The following is an 18298-nucleotide window of genomic DNA, read 5'->3' on the forward strand; positions in this document are numbered from 1 at the left end:
CATAACATCTATAGACTAGCAATATAGCGCATTGGCAGAGCACTTGTCTTACGCAGTCAAGGCTCTTGTATGATCCCTAGGTTTAGGGGGAAAATGAGGAGGGAGGAGGAGGAGAGAGGAATGTAAGGGAGGGAAGGAAAGGGGAGGGAAAGGAAGAGGAAGAAAGAGAAGGGAAGGAATATTTTCTGATTGACAAAAATGATCCATGTTCACTGTAAGTATCTTAAGGACAAGAAGTTTTAAGGAGACACTGATTCCAATTCCAATCATCTGGCCAATTGTTCTGAAGCTCTAGTTCTCCCCAGAGCAAACTTGTCAGACTCCAGCGTCACACTTTGCCGTAGAGCAAACACCCATGTTCACCATGTCTTCTCTAACCTTTGCAGATCGGGGAACACTCGGTCACATTCCTTACAGTCCTGGTTGCCGTGGATCTCCCGGAGGTCGCTCTCACTCTCCAGGTTTTGTTGCAAGTCCTCCTCCACCATGGAGAATGCTGAGTGAGGGGTGCTGCATGGGAACTTCTGGTGATCAGCTAGCTCTGCCTTGGATTCAAAGAGCTGGTCACAGTCTTCGCAGCGGTGCTGCCGGTCTTCTGTGAAGACAGTGCAAGTTTCGTTAGCCAATGCAGTAGGATACTAAATTCATCCTCACCATAACCAGACTCTGTATTGAGTTACACAAAACACAATCCATAGTTTGCTTTTGGTGTGTGTGTGTGTGTGTGTGTGTGAGAGAGAGAGAGAGAGAGAGAGAGAGAGAGAGAGGGTGTGTGTGTGTGTGTGTGTGAGAGAGAGAGAGAGAGAGAGAGAGTAGGTGTGTGTGTGTGTGTGTGTGTGAGAGAGAGAGAGAGAGAGAGAGAGAGAGAGAGAGAGAGTGTGTGTGTGTAGAGAGAGAGTATATGTGTGTGTGTGTGGAGAGAGAGAGAGAGAGAGAGAGAGAGAGAGAGAGAGAGAGAGAGAGAGAGAGAGAGAGACTGCATGACCGTGGATGATAGAGTCTCTCGCTGAACCTAGACTCAACATTTCAATATCCTGGGGATACTCCTGACTCTGCCTCTCCCTTTGGTGGCGTTACAGATGTGCACAGCCATGCTTGCTTTTAGACGGATGCAGAGGATTCAGACTCATGTCTTCAAGCTTGGACAGCAGACACTTTACCCACTGAGCCATTTCCCAACCCTGAAAGCACTGACCACCATTTTTCCTAGTCAGGCTAATGAGGAGAGTAAAAATAATTCATGTGAAGAACCCATAAGATGTCTGGAGAAAATAATGCATTTACGGAGGCTACCATGTAATCTCCTCTTCAAATAAAACTTAACACCTAAATCTCTGTAGGTTCCAGGGATAATGGAAGTAGTCATTACCTTTTATTGATCATAATCTCAAGTTTCAAGCCAATACAGGAGTTATTTATATTCCTGAACAGTCAAGTATAAGAAAATATAGAACTGATTTTTACTCATTTTTCAAACAACAGTACTAAGTTAGTTATGGCCCCAAAAGACAAGTGGCTAGGTCAGAACTCAAACTCACTTCTTTTCCCTAAGCCAAAGGCATGTACACAGAACCCATATCTGAGGTATAATTGTGCCCATCATTGTTAGTAAACCATCAATTACCTGGAGTGGAGCACAAGATGTTTCCAGCACCCTATGGGGCTAATTTATATTTCTCAAGGGCCAGCAATAATAGGCATAGCTTTGTTAAACAGCAAACATTAATTTATACTTTAAATCAGTAGAGTACATAGGCAGTAATAGCTGAAAATACAATGAGCATTATGAAGTTATACAAAAAGCACTGTTCCTACTCTTTCTACTCAGTGGTTGGAAGCCCACACAAAAGTCCACAGGCATGACCCAAGAGGTATTGTGTATAGCTCGTGATGTTGAAAAACACCCATAGTAATACCATGACACACAGGCTGTTTTGTAGACCTATAACCAAGGAAGACGTTATTCTTCAGTTATTAATTGACCGAGTGTTTGGGGGAAAACATTGTCATCACCTACCGAGTTCCCATATGCTTTGCTAGAGAATGTGTGTGCAGGAAACTCAAAGGGATATGTGTGACTGCAATGCTAATGAACACACAGGAGCAATGGGGAACTGCATAACTCAGCTAAGTTGGAGTAAAACTCAGCCAGGTGGGATAGAGATGGTGTGCACTAAGATGGAGACACACATGACTCACAGAGAGGTAAGGCTGCAGCAAAGTATGCCAGGTATTTAAGGCCCATGGAAGGAAGGGGAGAAGTGAAGGGACAGAAGGCTATAGACTGTCATGTTAAGAAGGGAACAGAACATCACTGGAAGCTGGGAGCAGGCATATGTTCAGGGCTGCTTTGTAGAAGAATTCCCCCATCTGCATTGGGGCAGATGTAACAGGAGACCTACCAAGACCCTGCTACCATTATCCACTAGGACATGGGTTTAGCTTAAATGACACCAATAACAAAGGTACAATGGCAAAGGATGCAGATAGCACCATCTGATAGGATGCGTAGTTACAAAGGTGGCTGTGGAGGCCCTTGATCCACTTGGACTTGAGCTTTGTACAAGGAGATAAGAATGGGTCGATCTGCATTCTGCTGCATGCTAGCCTCCAGTTAAATCAGCACCATTTGTTGAAAATGCTGTCTTTTTTTCCACTGCATGGTTTTAGCTCCTTTGTCAAATATCAAGTGACCATACATATGTGGGTTCATTTCTGTGTCTTCTAATTCTATTCCATTGATCTACCTGCCTGTCACTGTACCAATACCATGCAGTTTTTTATCACAATTGCTCTGTAGTACAGCTTGAGGTCAGATTCTGGTGATTCTGCCAGAAGTTCTTTTATTGTTGAGAAGTTTTCAATATCCTGGCTTTTTTATTCCAGATAAATTTGCAAATTGCTCTAACTCTATGAAGAATTGAGTTGTAATTTGAATTGGATTGCATTGAATCTGTAGATTGCTTTCATCAAGGACCTCCACATAAAACCGGATACACTAAAACTAATAGAAAAGAGACTGGGGAAGAGCCTTAAGCACATGGACACAGGGGAAAATTTCCTAACAGAACACCAATAGCTTATGCTCTAAGATCAAGAATTGACAAATAGGACCTCATAAAATTGCAAAACTTCTGTAAGGCAAAGGACACTGTCAATAGGCCAAAAGGCAACCAACGGACTGGGAAAAGATCTTTACCAACCCTATATCTGACAGAGGTCTAATATCCAATACATACAACAAACTCAAGAAGTTAGACTCCAGAGAACCAAATAACCCTATTAAAATGGGGTACAGAGCTAAACAAAGAATTCTCAACTGAGGAATGCTGAATGGCTGAGAAACACCTAAAGAAATGTTCAACATCCTTAGTTATCAGAGAAATGCAAATCAAAACAACCCTGAGATTCTACCTCATACTAGTCAGAATGGCTAAGATCAAAACCTCAGGTAACAGCAGATGCTGGTGAGGATGTGGAGAAAGAGGAATACTCCTCCATTGCTGGTGGGATTGTAAGCTGGTACAACCACTCTGGAAATCAGTTTGGCAGTTCCTCAGAAAATAGAACCTGAGGACCCAGCTATACCACTCCTGGGCATCTACCCAGAAGATGCTCCAACCTATAATAAGGACACATGCTCCACTATGTTCATAGCAGTCTTATTTATAATATCCAGTAGCTGGAAAGAACCCAGATGCCCTTCAACAGAGGAGTGGATACAGAAAATGTGGTACATTTATACAATGGAGTACTACTCAGCTATTAAAAACAATGAATTCATGAAATTCTTAGGCAAATGGACGGAACTAGAAAATATCATCCTGATTGAGGTAACCCAATCACAAAAGAACACACATGGAATGCAGTCACTGGTAAGTAGATATTAGTCCAGAAGCTCGGAATACCCAAGATAAAATTCACAGACCACATGAAGCTGAAGAAGGAAGACCAACGTGTGGATACTTCGGTCCTTCTTAGAAGGGGGAACAAAATACCCACAGGAGGAGATACAGAGACAAAGTATGGAGCAGAGACTGAAGGAAAGACCATCCAGAGACTGCCCCACCTGGGGATCCATCCCATACACAGTTACAAAACCCACACACTATTGTGGATGCCAACAAGTACTTGCTGACAGGAGCCTGATGTTCTGCCAGTGCCTAAGAAATACAGAAGTGGATGCTGTCAGCCAACCATTGGACTGAGCACAGGGTCCCCAGTGGAGGATCTAGAGAAAGGACTGAAGGAACTTAAGGGGTTTGCAGCTCCATAAGAAGGAACAACAATATGAACCACCCAGTACCCCCCCCTCAGAGATGCCAGGGACTAAACTACCAACCAAAGAGTACACATGGAGAGACCCATGGCTCCAGCCGCATATGTAGCAGAGGATGGCCTTATTGTACATCAATGATAGAAGAGGCCCTTGGTCCTGTGAAGGCTCCATGCCCCAGTGTAGGGAAATGCCAGGACAGGGAAGCAGGAGTAGGTGGGTTGGTGAGCAGGGGGGGCGGGTATGGGATAGGAGGGTTTCTGAGGGGAAACCAGAAAAGAGAATAACATTTGAATGAAAATAAAGAAAATATCTAATAAAAACAAAACAAACAAAAAATTCAAAACAAAACAAAGGTTGGTGTACTCTACAATCAATCTCAGACAGAAATCTCAACAATAGCAACTAAAGAAACTTTTTCCTATATATTCAAGATCTTGGCTTCCCATCTCAATCAGGAACCTACAAAGAAACAAGACTTCCAGGCTTTAAAATGCATAGAAAAAGCCTAATATTAGACAGCAAAGGCACTTTGCCGGAGGCTGACTCTATATACTAGCCACATGGTCTTCCTAGATAATCCACTTTGTCTTAGCCTCAGTTTCTCAATCTGCGAAATTCCTCACTCAGGAATTTTAACCTTCATGTAAAAAGTTAAATAGAATAATATATGTAAAATGCATTATATCCAGCATAAAGAATGTGTATGCTTTAAATTTATTTTGTCTAGAAGTAAAAAAACTCCAAGTAACCACTTAAACATTCTAGGCCTTATATGTCAGTGTATGGTTACATGTTTGGGAAGAGATATGATGCATTGAAACAACACACAGCTAGCAGTTCAAGGATGGTGTGTGCGTGTGTGTGTGTGTGTGTGTGTGTGTGTGTGTGTGTGTGCAGATGTGTGTATATGTGTTGGAGTGATAGCATAACCTCAGGTGGCACCCCTCAAGTATGATATACTTTTATTTTATTAGTCTTTTGAAACAGGGTCTCTCCCTAGCCTGGAACTCATTAGGTTAGGCAGGCCAGCCAGTGTCTCAAAGCCACACATGTCTCCACCTCATAAGCACTGACACTATGTGCCACCACTCTTAAATTTTTCGTTAGATGGGTTCTGGAGATCAAACTCAGGTCTTCCGTGCTTGCAAGGTAAACTATCTCTCTAGCCCCAAGAATACTTTAAGCAATGGCGCCTTAATGAGTGTCTTAAAACACTTAAGAATGGAAATGATCACATCTATTTAGTCCTGAAACACCTAGAACTCAATGACCATGTAGAAGTGAAACAGTATACCAAGCGAGCCTGGCTTGCACATTTGTTTTAGCATTAAGCATGCTGTACTGTCTAAGAAAGGCCAGACTCTCTATTCAAGCTCAAACACTACCAGACTGACTGAAAAGTCTAGATTTCTAAAGGCAATTTCAATATCGGACTTCCAAAAGGAAAATGCATGTCCCCAAAGACAGCCCCAAACTACCAGAATATTTTACAAAGAAACAAAATGGAGCCCAAGTATGGGTGGGGAGAGCACTGCTTGAGTAAAAATAGCTAGGTTCGAAAGTTAAAGTCCTCCCTGGACTCACTGGAGCCTGGCCTCTAACTAAAGTATTTTTGATTCAAAATACTGCATTGAATAGCAGCACATTATATTAGGAGACAGGAATTAGAAGGAAAAGAAAGAAACATTGTCTCACCTCAATGGCACAAAAGCAATTACTATTTTGCTCTCACAGAGACACTTTCCCAGTAATAGAAATATACATGGGAGAAACAGTTGGTCATTTGAAGAAAGATCCAAGCTTGGCTACTTCAAGAAGCGAAATGGGAAAGCTGGAGAGATGTTCAGTAGTTTAAAGCACCTGATGCTCTTGCACAGGACCTGGGCTCAATTTCCAGTGCCCACATGGTGGTCACACATCATCCACCACTCAAGCTTATGGGATCTGACGCCCCCTTCTGGCCTCTGTAGGCACTACCTGTGCGTTGTGCGCATACAACCATGCAACAGAACACTCGTGTGCTCAACAACAAACTCTTTAAGAGAGAGGAAGGACTCTTACAGAGGGAATTGTAGCCAAACTTAAGGTGATGCTTCTGATCAAGTCTTCAGATTTTTCCATATGTATACTTCAGCTTAGACCTCAGCTAACTCTGCTTTCTCCATCACTGTATCCATGTGTCAACTCCAGAAAATACTCATTCTGAGAAAAATGGCACAGTGCAGCCAAGGAAGTACAGGAAGAAAGCGCTGGTGTGAAGGACCCTCGTGGACTTGCTCTTGAAAGCACCGCACCGGGCGCTCAGCACTCACCATGGATGTCAGGCGCCATGGGCGCATGAGGGTCCTCTTCACTCTTCATGAACAGCAGGAGTTCTTCCCCAGGCGCAATGTCTGCGACTACTCGGTAGAAAATCTTCAAAGAGCCAGCCCAGGTGGCAGGAAAGACAGACATGAGCAAACGTTAACAAAAGGCAGGATACACCAGGGCAGCTGGACATGTTCTACTATTTTCATAAACATATTCCCTTTTATTTTTATTATTTTATCAAAGGAAATGGTAATTTCTGTTTTATTAACCAAGAGAAGAAAATAATCTCCTTGTTGGGAAAAAAAAAATCCCTCAAGGAGTTTACAAACCTTTTTCCAAATCCTAGCTAGTATACAAACCAAATTTCACAATGTCAGTTTGCTGTGTTATCTATGTATGTTTAGAAAAGAGCTTTCCCATCCTAGAATTCCTCAAAGCACCTAGCAAGCCACCCCTTCGCAAAGCTAAAGCACCCCTGAGGGTCTGGCAGTGTCCTAGCTAACCCTGAGGGGCCCCTGCTTAGCAGAGGATCCTTTTTCTACAAGAGACTCCAAAGGGAGTGGCGGATGGATTGCAGCAAACTGAACAGCTATGGTCTCTAGAGAACAGAATCATTTTGTTTCCAAACACCACTCTCTGCTTCCACCAATGAGAAAGGTGATCTCCTACCTAGGCCCTGACCTTGCGCCCTAGCTCCTGATTACAGCTCCAACACACGAGTACTGGGCTTCGTTTTCACTCTGTGACCTGGCTGCTGATTTGGGAGCTTATGCCCTGGCTTTCTTGCTAAGCAAAGACAGACAGGAAAAGACTTAATAAATCTGCTACTAGTGGGTTGGGGAAGCTGTGTGAAGAATCATAATCTGAAATGTCCAAGCTCTACCTACCTTTCCTAAAAACTCTGTGACAGAGAAGCCATGGCCTCCTGTGTGTTGGGGCATCAAGCTTTTATCACCAATAAATGACACATTTGCGCATAAACATCTTTAAGATATGTATTTATTTTACCACTAGAATGCTATCAACTATTTATCTTACCCTGAGGTTATTTATTAAAGATCAATTCTATAATCAGATGGAGGTTTGGGGGGAAAAATAAAAGTCATACTGTACCTCATAAACACTAAACATTTTAGGCCCTTGAACCATCAATGTGAATCAGCCCTATGTCTTTTCTTACATGTTCATCTTGCTCATGGTAACCTGTATTTTGTTTTCCTGTCACCGCACACCAATACTTTTACTAGCTAATCCTTAAATAAACAAGACTGCACCCAACTCCCATTATTCTGAACACCAGGACATATGTAGGAGGAAAATAAATAAAACACTAGAGAAGACAAATGCAACCAAGAAATAGGAAGAATAACTTAGAAGATGATGTTTGTTCATTTGAGACCAGCCTTGGACTGAATCTGTGTCTGCTAACCAGGACTGTCTGATTGTTTCAAACTGAGGAAATCTGTGTAAACTGGCTTATAAGATAAATGGAAATATTCCTCTATTTTTGTATTTAACTATTTGTTTAGCCCTTGAAAAGCTAAAGAGCTTACAGAGATGTGCCTCTTTTTTCCAGTAGGTGGCTCTAAACTCCAGTTGGTAGTGATGGTGGTGGTGGTGGTGGTGTGTGTGTGTGTTTCTATTTAAAAAAAAAAAAAGACTAGAGCACAGAATCATGTGATATTCATATATATTCCAATGAGGAATATTTTCTCCTTAGTCTCTTTCTTGTCAAAAGGAAGCTTTTCTTAGTCATTAATAGTTAAGCTCGCTTAAGTTCCTTTATAATGGCTATCAGGAAGAAATGCTGTATACTGCTGTAATATAACCCAAGATTCTTTTATTTGTCTAAAAGTATAATCTAGACTATCATAGAACAGGATCCTTCTTTTTTCAGTTTTTATTTAAAAAGAAAACCCAAAACAGAACATGCTCTCCTTATACCCAGAGCCTACCCATCACTCTCTGCTCTCTCTCTTGGGCCTCACAGGCAGGTGAGAGTCCTGCTCAAGAAGTTACCAGATGAAAATAATATCACTGTGCCCGTGTGCCTTTCTCCTTACACCTGAACATGGGTAAGTACCCTGCTTCCTTCTTGAGGCTATTTCCCCTTGAAAAACAATGGCTTCTCTCAACAGTTTGAATCCCCTCTGCCCTGGAATCTCTTACACGTTTAACTTCTTAGTTTCCTTTCAGCAGCATGTGAACATTTGAATCATGACACATTCGGACTTTTCGGTAGCTTCTCAGAACCAGTGAGGTTAGAAAGACAAAGCAGAGCAAGACGGCCAAAGAGCAGGATTGTGTTGGCTGAGGAACGCTTCCCAGACACACATGTCAGGCCACTTTAAGAAAGTATTATGATATCGTGATTTCTTTCCAGTCCTCTATTAATCATGTCTCTTTTAATTCCATTTTAGATTTACTCAATCCAATGTGAGCAGTCCAAGGAACAAAAGAAAATGATGGATACAGTGCAACTATATATTATGAAGACAATTCTCTTTGCTGGGACATAGATCACTCCTGTAATTACCCTTTAAGTGTCCAGATTGTCATGTGAAGAATATTGAGTGCATAAAATATAAAAGACATGGAAGAGTGTTGACGTTGGCTTTATTTACTGGAGGTAAAAGGTGACATTCCAGGCCACGGAAGGCAAGGGAAAGCAGAGCGGATTTTAACTTCAGGGTGTTCTTTTTCTATTTTAACTGAATTTTTATGGTGCTCATGAAACTGGGGTTTGAAAAGAACTGGCAAGCGCCAGTCATAAGGAGGGCACATTCTGGGCATGCTTCCCCCTGCAGCACTAAGAATGTGCCTCAAAGCCCCACCCTCCACACCCTCGAGGGTCCAGTCCTCCTCTCAAGGTGTTTCTGCTCCTGTGACCCCCTGCTGTCTGCCATTCTATGTAGAAGACCCGAATTCCAACTACATGAGCCTCTTCTAATTAGAATGGCACTAAATGATAATTTGAATACTTGAGCCCAGATATGCCTATGAGAATAGAAATACACTAGCAAGCATCTGCCATGGGAGAGAAGTCCTTTAATACAAAACAAAATGACTTTTCTTTTTCTTTTTTTTTTCCCCCCTCAAACTGAATTGCATGGGAAATGATGGGAGACAACCCTGAATGAGCCTCCCTCCTCCTTCAGGAAATACCGTGTCTCTCTTCTCAGGAAATGCTGTGTCTCTCCTTTCAAGTTATAAAAACATCTTGTGGTAAATAAGAAACTGACAGCGTCAGGAGTGGTGTGTGCAGATGCTCACCGATGTAGATGCGTATAGACACCCGCCTTTAAGACCAGGGCATCCCCAGAGACTTGTCTGCACCGCAAGCCTATAAACCCTGTGTCATCTGAGTTATGCACTAGAAGAAAATACATTACTTTTCTGGGGTTTGTGCTGTGGAAAAAAAAATGGGAGTTGATTTGTCTGCTAAATTCCATAAAAGAGTTAACAATTCTCCTTTCCCATCCATTGTAGCCGCGTGGAAAAACTTAACCAGATCCAAAGTTAAAATGTCCTCGGGTTTGTGATGAATTCAGTACAAGTACAGAAATCTTAAGTCGTCATCAGATAGAAGTTTCAACCAATACAAAAGTTGTTGGTCTCCTGTGATGCTCTCCCTCCCCTCCCTCTCCCTCCCCATCCCCCCCTCTCCCTCTCCCTTCTTCCTCTCCCTCTCCCTTCTTCCTCTCTCTCTCTCTCTCTCTCCCCCTCCCTCTCCCCTCCTTCTTCCCCTCTCCTTCGCCCCTCCCCCCCCCTCTCCTTCGCCCCTCCCCCCCTCCCTCTCATAGAGACTCTGCTGGAATGAAAGACAATCCCAGCACACAGTGGAAAGGCAGAAGAATGGTTCTTACAGTTAGGGAAACAGGTACATGGAAATTCTAATATAAGAATCACGTTATTGAATATCTCAAACTCAATCTAGTTACTACACATCTTAAACTCATAGATCTCTTCTAGAATTCTAAATTTGATACCTGATACTAAAATTCAGAAATAGATGTTATGAACATGACTTAATTTTCCATACACTTAAACTTTTCATAACATAAAAATTTAATTTTTCTAACATATGGATAAACTGCTTTTTTCTTTTCCAAAATAGCATGAATGATATCTTTGGATTTCTGAATTCTTCAACTTAAAAAGCTAAGTATCTATAGCAATTGTTTTACTGAGGGACCTCACCATAGTGTTTTTTTCACCAACTTTCATTGTACTTCCTCTCACTGGCAAAACTGATGACTTTTTAAAAATAATCCTTAATTGTTTACATAATTGAAAAACAAGATGAGAAAAAGTCAGCATTGTTTTCTTTCATTATTAGTGACATTTATTGCTTAAGCATAAATATACTTGTAAATGGGTATCACTTACTATAGACGTAATTATTATAATTAATTTATTTTAACCAAACTCTGAAACTGATTCTGGGTAGAAAAAAAAAGTCTACAAGACAAAACAAAAAATTTAAAAAAATATAGCAATGGTATGGACATAAGTCAGCCAATTCTAAGATTCTGGGAGCTCAACTGTCACTTGGTGGTACATGTAAATAATTTTGTACTAAGACATGAATTTTTCAGGTGACATCTAATAAGCAAAGTTCATATTTTCAATGAATTTTAAACTTTACATGAACTATTAATAATCTTATGTTATACATTAATTGTTAATGCTTAACAACCAGATTAATTCTAACTGTGTTTGATATAGGTCACAATTAATTATATATTATGTTACATACATTGTATATAAAAATAAAATGAGAATTGAGATTAAGTACATGCCATTGGATGCGTAGTTCCTTCGGTTACTTAAGCTCAAGAAAACCACACTACAGAGGGTGGAGACACTCAAGCGCATTCAGAGAAAAGTTAATAGTCCACAGAAAGCTCTAGACTAATTCCATCTTGTCAAGGCCTCTGTCCAACCAAATCTGCCACCAAAATAATGATATTTCCATTTGTCCTTACAAAAGGTAAAACTGTATGTTCTTGTTCATTATTCTGCAGAAGAGAAAATTTAAGAATCTTTCAGAACAGCTTTGCTGATAATCTGCTACACTTGGGTCGCCTCAGAGTGCTAGGTTTGTACTAATGGCTTAGAAGATAAGCCAGTGTCCAGGAGAAAACAAGAAAGAAAACAAACGATTTGCCCTTTCAAAGATGAACAAGGCCTCATTGTTATGGTTTTCCATTTATTTCCCTGGTTAAACACTGGAAGTTTTATTTATGCATAATATGCTGCATTTGGCATGTCTAAAAATGACAGAAGTGTGAATTATGAGTGACCTGTAACCTATTCAGGAAGTTCTAATAATTGAAATAATAGAGAAATGTGCTCCCTGCAGAATCTATATGAAGAAACAGCTTTTCTCAGACTATCGCTGTTTTTCCCCCCTTTGAAGCTGTCAGCTGATTTCTCCCTCCTCCAACTCCCAATGTTTGGCTGGCGTGCTTTATTTTACTATAGCTTCATTCAGAGGGCCATGCAGGAGCAGGGAAAGCTGAGTGGAACTTGTATGTTTGGAAATGGCTGGGAGGGAGACTGATCGACAGAGTCCACAACTGAACACTCAACATTTGGTGGGAACATATCTGTCAGTCTTGGTGCTGCAGAGGCAGTCCCAGTTCCCAGAACATATCTATATAAACTTGACCACCCCAAGAAACGCAGCCTGGACCCCCATCTACCCCTGGCAATGTGGGAAGCCACAACTCAGGAAAGCTCTAAGTGGTCAAGCTTTTGACCTCTGGATAAAAAGATCCCAATGTCCATCCTGAGTCTAATTTTACTGAATGGCAGAGAAGCATCTTTGGAAGACAGACATAGATGGTCAGGAAATAAGCTCGTCCAACAGACTTTAGCTTTATCGTGACTAAGCTTTGCCCAAGCCAAACACCCTTTGGTTTCTCCAAACAGAAGGTGTTCTGCAACTATCTTTATAGCCACAGAGAAAATCAAGAAACATTTTTGAGGGGATTGAGATGGAGAAAGGCAGCCGAGTGTCCCCAATCATGTCTGGCATGTATGAAGCCCTGAGGTCAATCCATGCACCTAAAATAAATAATTGCATGAATACTCTCTCTCTCTCTCTCTCTCTCTCTCTCTCTCTCTCTCTCTCTCTCTCTCTCTCTCACACACACACACACACACACACACACAAAGAGGGGTTTCCCTCTTTTAAAGACAGTCAGCAGAGAACATCATTGAGGGTTCTTATCCTTCTACACATTCTTGACTAACTATTAATAATGTGAGAAACAGCCAAATATAATTTAATAAGTTAAAGAAGACAAAACTGATTTTGGTTCTAGTTTCTACAAAAAGAGAAGCTCTGAAGAGCCACTTAGTGTGCCTTCCCAGCTGTGCACCCAGTGGATTGCTTTGCCACAGCATCTTAACTAACTTCTCAGCATCTCCCCAACAGGGCCCACAAGGAAGGCCCATGCATGAGGAAAGGGATTTCATTATATTAGCTTTTTTTTTATCCTAGGTAAACCTCTTGATCACTCCAAGTCTTTTCTCAAGATTTGGCAAAAGTGCCACATTCCCCTTACAAAGAAGCTAAAGATCACCTCTGGGTGATAGACTGCCGAGCTGCAGGCATGTCTTACGCCCTTGACCACCAAGGTCTCGTTGGTGGCTTTTGAAACAGGCTGATGACTACCTTTCTGGCTCTGTACCAGAAAGAGCTGGAATCTGCGGGATGCTCCATGCTTGCAGCTCGTCCTGAGGGAAAGATGATGTGTCTACATGCAAACACTGAATATTGAAAATGTACGTATGATACAGCAGGTGACTGTTTCAACCTGATACGGCATGACACTTCACATCACCCTTTTCGAGGCACAGGGCCTAGGAGTCCTAGTGAGAGACCTCTGTGTTATGTCACTATCATGGCCTGAGCATTACATACAGGGAAAGGAGGTGGGACTTTCTTCTCATGCAAAAATCAAGCAGCAAACTAAGTCTGTGGCAGTTTCATCTTAGGGTAAAGGAAGCAAGGTATCAGGCAGATAGCATCCCCCAGAGCTAGCTCGCACACGGCCCTCAAAGCTGGTCCCTGGGTACTGCCAGCTGGCAGTCATCTTAAAGCAGCAGAGTACAACTTTGGTATAAAAGGAGGACTTGACTTAAAAGCAAAGCAAAGCAAATGCCCAAAGCCAATAATAACTTTAACATCAAAAGGAAGCATAGAGAACACGGACAGAAATCCTTGTCGTGGAGGAGAAATGAACAAATTACCTGACAGTAGAGGCAAGTATATTCTACAAAGTGGGGGGAGGGGTGGGGCTGAGGGAGCCCCCCTCCCCGGTCTCTACACTGCCTGCCTGCACTGTTTGCCCCCGTGTTTTTGCACCGTGTATAGTAAGTGAATGTTGAAGGAAAGTGGATTTTCCCCTCCTCAGTAAAAGGCCAAAGAAAATAAGTTAATAATTGAGCCCATAATAAGCTTGCAATAACAACGCTGTTCTGGTGTCAGGCAGTCCGATAGCATCACTCCTAGGAGCCTGAGCAGAGTGGAAGAGGGTGTGCCAAAGCAGCCATGGTCGTCCTGGAAGCAGTTAAAAGTTTATAAGGTAAAGCACAAATGAGAACAATGCCCATGCCAACTGAGAACACTGCAGAGTCTTGCTGCCACTCATTAACCACAAGGGAGCTGGCAGGATCTCCTAAGTGGATTCGGACTTCGTCTTCTTTGTGGGGCGCACATTCTTCTATATCTCATTGCTTCAGAATGGACAGCAGGCACTGGGTAATCCCTTATCGATGTGTTTCTTTTGATTCAGAGGCAACAGGAGGCTTCTCTAATTCTACTTACTAAATACCAGCTGTCAGGAGTCAGTTTAAAAATGAAAGTACTTATCACTTTGTGCAAATGACAAGGTTAACAATGCTTTGGCTGTCTGAGGGCTTTCCTAATTTGAGGACCATGTGAGGGCAGGACAGGAGTCCAATGACTATGTTCCTTTCCAAGATGCAGAATCCTAACACACACACACACACACACACACACACACACACACAAAATAAGAAAAATAAAAATAAAAATAAAACATCCTACAGAATATGCCCAGGTCAGTCTGGTCACCATAACATAAAGATTGGCTTGGTTTTCACCTGAAAGGTCAACTTCTGTGACCTGAACCTTAATGGTGTCCCTCAGGGTAATTCAGAGTCTTAATCTAAAGATGCTTCGGGGTAAAAAAAAAAATAAGTACACAAAACTCGTTACTATATTCGACAATGATAAGAAAAGCATTGCTTGTGGACACTAGATACCCTATAGGTAGGCTGGCCTCTGATTTTAGGTAAAGAATATAGAGAGGTAAGATTAAGAGATTTATCAAGGATGGAGAAAGATGCACAGGTAAGATTAGACCAAGTCTAAAGAAATGTACAAAATCTTCCAATCAAACTGGCTTGTAAGGGGGGAGCTCTGTAAGACTTCAAAAGAAAGGTATAGTAATAACAAGAAATTTCAAAAGCCTGAGTAAATCGTTTAGATATCTGGACTATTTGACTTTAACTATGTGGGAATGGGTGTTCCTGGGCATAAAGGAGATCTCTGAATAGTTGATAAAGCTCTTGCAGGTGTCCTTTCTGTGTTTGGTCCCCTTGAGGACTGAGCTTGGGACAACTTTCGGTATCCAACTTCACTCCTACCTTTGCTTCTGCCCCGCCCTACTGCTCAGAACCAGTTGCTGCTTCTGTAAGCCACCCAAGCTCTCTACTGTGTCTACATTGTCTGTCACTGTGAAAACGTCCCAGCTCAATGGTGGGCAGCAGCAAGGAAGCTATGTTGTGTGGACCACAAGCTTCAAGGAACGTGGGAAAACAATCTAGACACCATGAGTCAGGAAGCTTGGATGTTTGAATGGTCATGGTGTTCTATGGGTTGTCTGTGACTGGGGTCTCACTCTCCTGTGGCCTTCCTTTATAAATTACTACAGTTAACTCTCTCCTTCCACTTGGAGAACACAACATCAGTCAGACTTGCAGCTACTTAGAAATTATGTTTTAGCAGCAATGCCAGCACACCCAGAATTTCTGTCCTCTCAAACATCACAGCAATGACTTTGAGAATGTGAAACAAAAGGCCATCTAAAATCGTAAGACCTGAGTCTTTCTAGGCAACAGTGTCAAAAAAGACCCTATCTTTTTAAGGCTCATTCTGGCATGAAAATATCTGAAAGTAAAACACACACACACACACACACCACAGAATCTGTTAAAAAGTTTAAGCCAAGGAAAATCACTTGGGATAAAGTGCTTATGGAAAAGTAGTGGGGAATGGTTAATTGTGTGGTCCCTGTTTCTATTTTATGACATAAATCAGATTACATTCACTATTAGTATTACTCAAAAAACAAAATCCACCAATCAAACAAGGCCAACACGGGTTTTATCCAGGATACATGTTTTGACAGCTTACTGCTCTTAATTTCACCATCGTAGCATGCATATTTATTTTCTTTTGTAGATCTTCTCCTTCCATACAAAAATGAAGCTGATTTAAACCCATTACATTTTAACTTAAGCATTAGAAAGTTTTTGAACATATACAGTCACCAAAATAGACTGTAATACGTGCACTCTTCATTTGTTCAGGGTAACCATTACCTTTGTTTGCTGGGTCACCCACAGAGCACCAGAATTAGATCAGAGCTGAAAGGTTTACCTGCAGTTCTTTAGGAGCCTACAATATTTACCTATCATGCCATCAACATTCTTTTAATCACTTAAAATCCTTCTAAGAATCAGAGCAAAAAAAGGATCATTTTTTTACGACTTATTCTAGAATAGTACAGGTTTGTGCTGTGCACGTGTAGCAGATGTCACTGAACAGTCGTCCCCTATGCAGGGCGTCTCTTGATGTCTTGGTAGTAAATGAGTGTGTTTATGATGTGATGAACTATGTCTATTCACCATTTGGCAGCCCCTACCATGGGAAAGAATATGCAGAGAGAGACCTGGAGAATGTTGTCAGCTCTGTATCATTGCCTGGTCTAACATCACATTTCCAAGCTGTTCAGAGATGTCCATCTAAATTGTCTTCCTGGAACTGCTTATAAATGACTGTGTTTATAATATACATATACATAGTATCAAGGTGCTTGTCCTCTTTTGTTTTGTTAACTGGGCTAAGCATAATGTTCTATAAGGCCATACCTAGCACACACGTGTGCCCCTTACCTTTGGCTTTCTCTCCTGTTTATGGATGAGCCTACTTGACTATGAAATATCAATTCCATCATCGTGTTATTTGATACATGCTTACTGTGTTATCATCTTAATTTTGGCTTGCATACTTTAGAAGTTTAGAATGGATAGTTCTAAGAAATGATAAGTATGAATCTAATATTGGCATTCTGTGTCTCTCTCAATTACTTTCGCTGCTTCAGCTAAAACAAGTAAACATGCTGTTCTTGAGAGAAGACCAATGTATTTTCTTTGGAAACAATGCCTATACAATGTGTACTTTCAAACTAATTGAAACAATTGCAAGTGACAACTGCAATGAGTAACCTTATTCATACATAGTCAGGAACCAAGGGATTTTTTTTTTCAGTGCAATCAAACTTTGCAAGAAGAGTTTAGTTAAATACAAAATTGGTGATGAGCGGCCTCATATTAGCTACAAAGTAGCCTTCTTGAACCATATTTTCACTGACAATACAATTGTTTTAGATAAATACTGAAATATATCTATTTTTAGTAAATATAAACAGCAAATAATCGTTAGGATTTATATAATTATATTATTTCATCTTAAAAGTATCTTTTGAGGGCCTACACTTTCTTTACTAGAAAAGACAACAAAAACATTTTACCCCCTTATAACACCTATCTATTTCCCAGGCTTATAAACAGTAGGTGCTCAAAAAAATATTTGCTGCTGGTGGTGACAATAACTCCTAAGACAGACTTGGGATATGTTCTGTTCAAAATCAATAACTAATTTAATAATATTTTCATTTGTCAATAACACTTTGTTCTCTTACAGCAAAGGGAAAACCCAATTGATTAGTTTATTATTTTTGATTATGCTGACGATTTAAGCAATTCCTATTTAAACATAATTTTACAACTTACTACCTCCTGTTTCGTTTAGCCAGTAAAAATTATCAGAGAGCTGGTGAGATGCCAAAGAGTAATCTCCTAATGATGACTGAGACTCTTGGGCTTATGATGCTAGACAGCTTTCAGTTGGAGCCAGCTAATTTAAACTTTCCTTTTCCTGGTGTTGTGGGCTGCCAAGCAACCATTTCAACATGGTCTTGGAAACATACTTCAGTCACCATGGGGTTAAAAGAGCTAGATGATTGTAATACAATTAAATTTTAACCCAGTAATGTTTGTAAGGAAAAAAAAATCAACAGGATGAACTTCTCATTCAGTAGGTGCTCTCAAACAAAGTTAAAAGACTCATAATTTTATTAAGTGTAAAATTAGTTACATGATAATATTATAGTTTTTATTTCAGTTACTTTTCTTAAAGTCAGCCACTGCTTGATTATCCATAAAGTCACAAGATTCTCTAATAGTGAAAACTTTAAACTTATACATTATATGAAAGAAAAGTATTTTGATTATTCAAAGAGTAAAAAAATTCTCATTTTGTTATGCTGATTTAGGAAATTAATTACAATTATGCATTTCATAATGCATAATTGGGTAAGTCTGCAC

At 40.7% G+C, this 18298-nt stretch overlaps 1 protein-coding gene across 5 annotated transcripts in view; it reads right to left on the bottom strand.

The window, feature by feature from the left end:
* The window catches only part of Mecom (MDS1 and EVI1 complex locus), a 564089-nt gene that overhangs the window by 41008 nt on the left and 504783 nt on the right, over positions 1-18298 (bottom strand). For all 5 annotated transcript variants that reach the window (XM_052180674.1, XM_052180672.1, XM_052180673.1 and 2 more), the window contains 2 exons: positions 6592-6694; positions 379-595 (listed from right to left, as the gene is read on the bottom strand). In XM_052180674.1, coding sequence (XP_052036634.1) covers positions 379-595; positions 6592-6694 — 320 coding nt within the window. The remainder of the gene's footprint in view (positions 1-378; positions 596-6591; positions 6695-18298) is intronic.

The sequence above is a fragment of the Apodemus sylvaticus genome, chromosome 4 (assembly GCF_947179515.1).
Source record: "Apodemus sylvaticus chromosome 4, mApoSyl1.1, whole genome shotgun sequence".
Classification (NCBI taxonomy): Eukaryota; Metazoa; Chordata; class Mammalia; order Rodentia; family Muridae; genus Apodemus; species Apodemus sylvaticus.